A 7,807-nucleotide genomic window follows, 5' to 3' on the forward strand; every position below is an offset into this window, starting at 1 on the left:
ACAGCCACAGTGACGGCCGTGAGATTCATCCCTTCTTTTTGCAGTACTGGCTTCTCTACAACACCATTCTTACTTCCCAAAAGGTATGGCAAGTGTTCGGAGCCACAGGGGAAATTTTTGCTTGCATTCTAATAAGGAATAGCAATACAGAGAGACGTTAAACATTCAGATCACTAATTCCTCACTAAGAATGGAGTGCAAGCTTATTACCAGTCAGTATAATACCCTTCAGACGTAGAAGAGTGGGAAGAGAGAAATGGATTGTCTGGCCATTTTCCCCCAGCCAACAGGCAGCACTCAGAAAGCAGCCTGCTAATTGCAAACTGCTTCAATGCTTTCACTTTCCAGAAGACAAGGGGGAAAGAATTTCTTTGTTTCTATTTCACTAGCAGCACAGTTTAAAAAGTAACCAGTCAGTTTAATTAAAATGAACATGTCCTATACATTTGTGTTGAAGACGGTTTTTTTAATGCTGTTTTGTTTCTTAATTTGCTGCTCTCCATAGAAAAACAACTCACTGGCAACTGTCACGTGAGCTTCAACACATTCCCTTTCACTGCACTTTAAGCCTGAGCTGCAAAGAGTGCCACCAGAAGGAAGTCCACTCACATCTTGCCTTTCCTGATATATTTGGTAACAAGACTGTCTTTCTGATCTGAAATCTGCACCTCCTTTTTGCTGGAAGCCGTGGCCATTCTACTTGTCACGCTCAGGACTTCTACGTTTAATGCTCAGGTTGGATGCAGGGTACTGCAGTGAGTAACACTAGTGTTTGGAAGCAAAAAGTGTTCTTTTGGCTTCTTATCAGTGCTAGTGACCTAACATGTGGGCAAGGCTTGTGGTTTCATGAGATGAAGGCTTATGGGTCAATACCAAATAAGGTATTCCCATGCCCCATCTTCAGCTGTTTGCTTCTACCCCTGGACTGGAGTGCACCACTTATCAAGCTGTGCTCAAACAGCTGCTTATGCAAGTGTGTACCTTGCTCAGATTGGGGGATGAAGACATCCTCCTAAAAGCTGCCTGAGCTATTTTTAAGATGATTCGATTCCTCAACCCAGTTTATAGTTAGCTGCAGTAACAGTAGCATGCACAAACAGTCCTTGAGAGTAGGGTGGTGTGGACAAAACCATCATAAGGTCAACAGAGATTCTGAAGACTGCCTCTCAGAGGCAGTAAATTGAAAACAGCTGTAAATTGAAGAATAGTATCTGCAGGGTTGTAACAGTGCCCTCCAAAAACCTTACAGCCAAGGCAGTGACAAGCATAAAAAGAAGATGGCCATCATGCTATGGAAGTATATTGAGCCAGAGCAAAATATTAACAGCACCTGAATATAAGAAACATGCATATTTCCATATATTTCCATATATCTGAAAATTCAAATCAAAGTGAGAAACAACACTGAACTCCAGATATCACCTATGAGATTCTTAATACCATTTAAAACATTTTAAATATATTGGCTGAAACCAGAATTATTTACAGTGATCATTTGATCATGGGCATAACATATCACTGCATTTGACTCAGTAATTTCCATACCAGAAGGAACCCTTCAAAAGAAATGCATTTATGAAACCAATATTCATCTTTCAGAAGACATAAAATGTTTTTTAAAAGACTCAAAATTATGACTATCTTGCCACTTCTTGCTTGACCTGTTCTGCCACCCCTCAACCACACTCCATTTCTATAATGAATTCAGCTATTGTGTTTTCAGTCATGTGATTTCACTATAGTTTAGCTCAAAGCCACCCCAAAACATACAGTTGTATGGTTTCCTCTAATTATAATACAGGTTCTAACACTGCTACTGATATTACCAATCCATGTGATGCACACGGGTTTTCTGCTGAAAAAAGTTTGTAAAACGAGCTGGTGTTCTTTTTAGTATAGCAGTCATTCCGGTTTTTTTCCATCTTTTCATTGATGTGCCGCAAGGAAAACACACACATGGCAGATTTTAGAGAGCCGGTATCTTTGTTTACTTTGCTGAAGAGTGCAAGAAGAACTTTGTCATCTGAGAAAGCATCCGTAATTTGTCTCTGCTGAGCCATGCTCTCTGCCAGCTCTTCCCCTGGAGTAGTGACATAAGCAGAATGACAGTGGTCATAGGCACCGTCATCATCTTTGCAACCCAAGTCCATTTCAAAGTAGGAATAATAATGGGCATCATCTTTGCACAGGCGTGCAATCAGTGTGCGGTTGTTGACGGGCTGTTTCTCTTGCTGGTTAAAAATAAAATAAACATAATTTTTATCCTCAAAGACGGCCACAAATTGTTGTGTGCTTGATGAGTGATACGCTGACTTAACAGCTGCTGAGTCTGTATACATTTCAAAAATGTCTTTCCCATCCCTTTCATAGAGCTGCCGAGTGCTGATTATTATCCCATTGTCATTTGGTCCATTTCCTTTCCCAACAAACAGCACTCGGTCATTATTCAAGGAAGTGATCAATCCCACAGTTGATACATTCTCATCGTTGCTTGCTACAAAGGACTTTTCTCCGCTGCTGTCTACATAATACTTCTCGTCGCTAATGTCTTCTAGACCTCTGATGGCACAGATTCCCTTGAAAAGGCTTCCACACACCACAATTGTTTTATCCGCCTTGTTCAGCAACAGTAATTTGTTATAATTGTCAGTCAGTACTGCCTCTTTACATTGATTTTCATCAATGGGAGGTGTGCACTTTTTGTTGTCCTTTCTTGGACCTGTTCCTACAAACCTTATTACTTCCAGGTTTTCTGTAAGCTGATACAGAGCATTTACCACTCCCAAATAGATTATCCCAGTGTCATTGTCCACTGTTAGATGATTTAGCTCTGTAGCACTCTGAAAAAATTTAAGTTCCTCATTTCTGGATAAGGTGATGCAAAAACAGCTCCAAAAGCTCAGTGTCCAGATCCATAAAGCCATTTCTATGTAATACCTAAAAAGGGAAAGAAAAGAAGAATGTGAAACATATTGGAAAACAAAATTTACATAAAATTCAGCAAAATGGAATTTTTTTTCTTTCATGATTTCAGACACAAATATGCTTATGCATGTTTGGACAACATGAAGATTATGGAAAACCTCAAATCCTGTTAATTGCCTAGCAGTTTCATACGTTGGGGAAGGATTAAACAACATTGTATGTCTAAATGATTATCATATAACCAATTAGATAATCAATCCTGTGCTAAAACACAATGATAACAACAGATAATTTGAAGCAACACAGAGTGCCAAGAAGCGGTAGTGCTTCTCCAGGCAGCTTCATACTGTGTGAATTAGTTATTGTTGAGATTTTAAAAATAAGCTGGAGGATCCCAGTGTTTCATGTGGCTCCTCCTTAACAGATGGGAAGACTTTGCATAAAAGAGTTTGAGAGATCTGGTGTTGAAGGACTTTCCCCAGAAAGGAAAAAACTTTTCATAGACTTCAAGTAAGTCTGGATCTGGCTGCTGATGCTCTCAGAGAAAGCGTTACACAAATCCTTCATCAGTGTAAAGCTGGAAGATGGTAAAGCCCTAATATTTGCCTTTGACTGCTGGTATGCATTACAGCCCAACATTTCAATTCACTAAAGTACTGACAGTTAATAATTTCAAATCTGTCTTAAGAACAACACTTAGGGTTTTATGGGATTAAGATTCTGTTACTGTGTTTGTTCTTTGTTTTTACTTCCCAAGCAGATCACCTGAGTGTTTGAAATGAGACAAAACCTTCTGTAACTTGTAAGAAGGGGTCTAATTTTAACCTGAAGAGTTAAATGAGGAGGCAAGCCCCAACTGGCTTCCTAAGCACAGAACATTTTGTCAGTGTTTTCTGCAAGTGTTTAGTTCTGAGAACAGAAACAGAAGGTGGCATGTTTGAACACACTGATGTCAGGGGGAAGAAGATAAATACTGTTTGGAGGATGTACTGAAGACCAAATATGATCCACAGTAGTTTCATTTTCAAAGTCAGCCATGTGACTCCAAAGTCTGATGAGGAAAGAACCTGTAAACTTAAAGGGAATCTCAAGTTAAATGTGAAAATAACTGGAACTGTGAATAGAAAGGATAAAGAACACCTCCCCCCCCCAAAAAAAAACCCAACAGAAAAAACAAGAGAAACATTTAACAAAGTAAGCTAACAGGCAAAAGACTTGTAGGAGGAGAAGAGCATAGAATGCTAAAACAAGAAACTGAAAAAAATGAAAGGGAAATAAAAAAAAAAAAGGAATCATGCTCCTGTGTCAGCTATAACTTCTGTTTTGGCAGCAGTAATAGGCTCGGGTGGGATGTGAAAGAGAATTGCTTGAATCATCAGTTATTCTGGATAACTAAGGTTAAATGTCAACAACCAGGCTGCGAAAGTTTGAGCCAGAAGGAAAGGACTCTTGTGAGAAAAAACCATCTGCCAGCTCCCCAAACTACCCCAGCATCACCAGCAATGCAGAAAGACAACTCCTGCCCTCCAGTATTGACTGCATTTTGCTCCTCTACAGAGAAAGTGTGTGTGCAACAGTGAGAACCGCTTTTCTAAAGAGTGATTCTAACTTCTAGAAACCAAAAAACTTAGTAAATGTAACTCCACATAGTAACAAAGACAAAATAAAAGGCTAACTTCAGTTTTGTTTTGCTAAAGCTCTTATCATGTACCAAACTAAGGAGGTAACTTTAAAATGAGGTCAGAGAAGAGAGAGTAAATTACTGACAGCACAAGCCTGACTTTTTAGTGATAGCTGACCTCATATGACAGTGACCAAGAAAAGGCTAAGAATTATAATCCATTCTTCAGCTAGGTAGACTTCAGCACATGCCTTGCAACGTAGTGAGGTGTTGGACCTCTCTACAGCAACCTCAGATCTGCTCTAAGGAATCCAGAAGAATCCTGATATTTTTTGTCAGAAAGTCCTCTTTTCTTCCTTCTCCGAAGGACCTCAATTTTCCCAACAAGCTTTGATCCCATCTTACACCTCTGTGGCTAAATTGTAAATCATAATGCATGTCATCTTGTTTCAAATAATTTCCCGTACAGTTATCTGCCATGAAATAAAGAAACAGCTTGACACACTACCGCAGTGTTGTTTCATAACAGTTTTATCATCCTACTATCTATTGCAGAGATTCACTTGGTCCTGTTTTTCCCACAAGGTAATTATTATTAGATTATTATAATCTCTGCTCTCAGTAAAGAAAAAAAAAAGCCATAAATATCTTCATTTATAAAATATGCCTTAAATGAATGAAAAGTAATTTATTGTACCTTAATTGCTGTACTTGTTCTCCTCCATGTCCATTTATTTCAGTGTATTAGAACCGTATTTTGTCCATTTGTGGCACCCAGGACACAGAGGCTGCACTTGCAATACCTTTGCAATGCCTTTGTCCCACAGACAGAACAAAAAGTCTTGCTGGCTCATGCCAGAGCCAGAATGTAAGGAAAAGGACATTTTGCACTTCTAAAGCAGACTCTTTACAGAAGTAATTAATCCCTCCGTACAAAAATAGGTAATGCTTCCTCCCTACTATTTTCTGCCTTGTTTACTTATCAAATTTTTGACTTAAATTATTCAGAACTACAGACATTCTCCATTAGTTCTGCCTTTCCTTCTTTCTTTTTTTCCTCTTTTTTGTTGGCATTAACTCCCTGCCACCCTACTATCCTGCCAAACACCATCAGATTATCTCAGACCTCCGTACAAGGTTAACAGTTCTTCATTCTCCATACAACATATTAGTTTAATCACCCCCCTCTTTCAAAGCAAACAGTGAGCAAAAATTAAATATGCTATGGAAAAGATCCAGAACCAGGTTCTCATGAACTTCTCAAATATGAGACTTAAGGAAATAAAAAGCAAACAAAATGAAATGAGATGCACTACAACCACAGCTCATTCTAACCTGATCTGAACTTAATTGGGAAGTAGCAGCTGGAAGAATCCTGCAATGACCAGATGATGTAGGAACAGGACTGCTATTAACACAGATGCCCTACTAAGTTAGGTGTTATAGAAATTTATCAAGAAACAGTTTCCTGCTGTGAAAAACTTCTGTTTTAAATGAACAAGTCCTGAAAACAAAAGTGAAAATGAGAAAGAAGCCCAGGCTGGAGCATGAAATCCAAGATGTTCAACACATGGATTTCCAATGACTTAATCACACGCTTTAAATACACATGGGTCTGAGTGGCTTGCTCAGAGTCATGCTCTGGTCGTCAGAGTTAACATACACCCTCTGGCCTCAGTTTGCATTTAGTTCTAAGCCCTTTGGCAGACTCAGGATAAAAGAAGCCCAACAGAGCAGTTGACCACATGATTTTACTTTTTCTTGTCTTGAAGTCTTGCCTTCATCCTGCCTCTTGCTATCCTGACATAATTAGAATCCCATCAAGATTACCTGAGTTGCAAAGTAATTTTCTTTTTTGATTCCTGCTTTTTCCATCATCACCTTCTCTACCACTTCCACCATCTGAAAACATACTCCTCTTTTGGTTCATATCTTCTTTTGCAAATAAGTGATAGGACAAGAGGAAATGGCCTCAAGATCGACCAGTGGAGTTTTAGACTGGATATTAGGAAACATTTCTTCACTGAAAGGGTTGTCAAGCATTGGAACAGGCTGCCCAGGGAAGTGGTGGAGTCACCATCCCTGGAGGTATCTAAAAGATGTGTACATGTGCACTTAGGGACATGGTTTAGTGGTGGATTTGGCAGTGTTAGTTTAACAGTGGGGCTCAATCATCTTAAAAGTCTTATCCAATCTAAAAGATTCTCTGCTTCCATGATATACCTTACAGCCAACTGGACATGATTTTGATGAGTATCCTAGAAGGATGGCAGTAATAATAAACACAGTCCTAAAGCAGAAAAAACTTATTACAAAAATGTGTGTGTTATTTAAAAAGAGATTCAACAGGTGACAAGGAAAGCAGGATGGCACCAACCAAGCACTTTAAAGGAAACCCACCAAAATAAAGTGTCTTGCTGTTTACAAGAAACATGAAACTCTGGAAGTTATGTGCAGGAAGCACAGAGCACCCAAGAGAACACTTACCTCGTATAGGCGAACTGCCATAAAGTCACATTGTGTTGGAATGATGCAGCCACCAGAGCTCTGTCCCACTACTAGATGAATCTAAATGTAGGTATGCATAACTTTATGACTCTTTACTCAAGCAAGACCAATAACCTTAAGTAAGAGTCAGTTCTAGAAAAGGCAAGCAGAAAAAAAGAGCATCTATAATCTAGAAGCACAAAGTGGGTTCAAATTGGCTTCACAGTATTATAAATACTGTTAAGAATCAGCCCTAGCCAATATGTTGACATGGATGTGCCAGGTATTTTCCTCCTTCACTGCACAGTCCTCTGATGTACCTGCATACGGGAATGTTTAATTTTCATCCACCCCCAGTCAGTTCTCTTTATAACTTTCAATATAACTTTATACTAATTCCTTACATTCAATTCAGCTGAAGTGAAAGAATAACAAATTTTGCCTGAAGTTGGAATAACTGAGATTTGAAACAAGTGCTATTCCCAAAATGATGGACAAAAAAGTCTTCAGTAAAGGAATATCTTATGAGTTTAGCTTCAGTGGTGTTTTGCAGAGTTGTTCTTCACAAACCATAGAATCATAGAATCATAGAATAGTTAGGGTTGGAGAGGACCTTAAGATCATCTAGTTCCAACCCTCCTGCCATGGGCAGGGACACCACACACTAAACTATGTCCCCCAAGGCTCTGTCCAACCTGGCCTTGAACACTGCCAGGGTTGGAGCATTCACAACTTCCTTGGGCAACCTATTCCAGTGCCTCACCACCCTCACTG

The 7,807-nt window shown here is 39.3% G+C and overlaps 1 protein-coding gene across 1 annotated transcript in view; it reads right to left on the reverse strand.

Annotated features, from left to right (window-relative positions):
- PLXNB2 (plexin B2) overlaps positions 1-2,930 on the reverse strand; it is a gene marked incomplete at its 3' end in the record, with an annotated part of 76,299 nt that extends 73,369 nt beyond the window's left edge. The window contains 2 exon segments of the mRNA XM_010017675.1: positions 1-128; positions 1,827-2,930. The exon segment at positions 1-128 is cut by the window's left edge and continues 7 nt beyond it. Coding sequence (XP_010015977.1) covers positions 1-128; positions 1,827-2,924 — 1,226 coding nt within the window.
- Between the last annotated feature and the right edge of the window lie 4,877 nt (positions 2,931-7,807).

Source organism: Nestor notabilis, unplaced genomic scaffold (assembly GCF_000696875.1).
Source record: "Nestor notabilis isolate BGI_N333 unplaced genomic scaffold, ASM69687v1 scaffold7167, whole genome shotgun sequence".
In the NCBI taxonomy this organism is placed as follows: Eukaryota; Metazoa; Chordata; class Aves; order Psittaciformes; family Psittacidae; genus Nestor; species Nestor notabilis.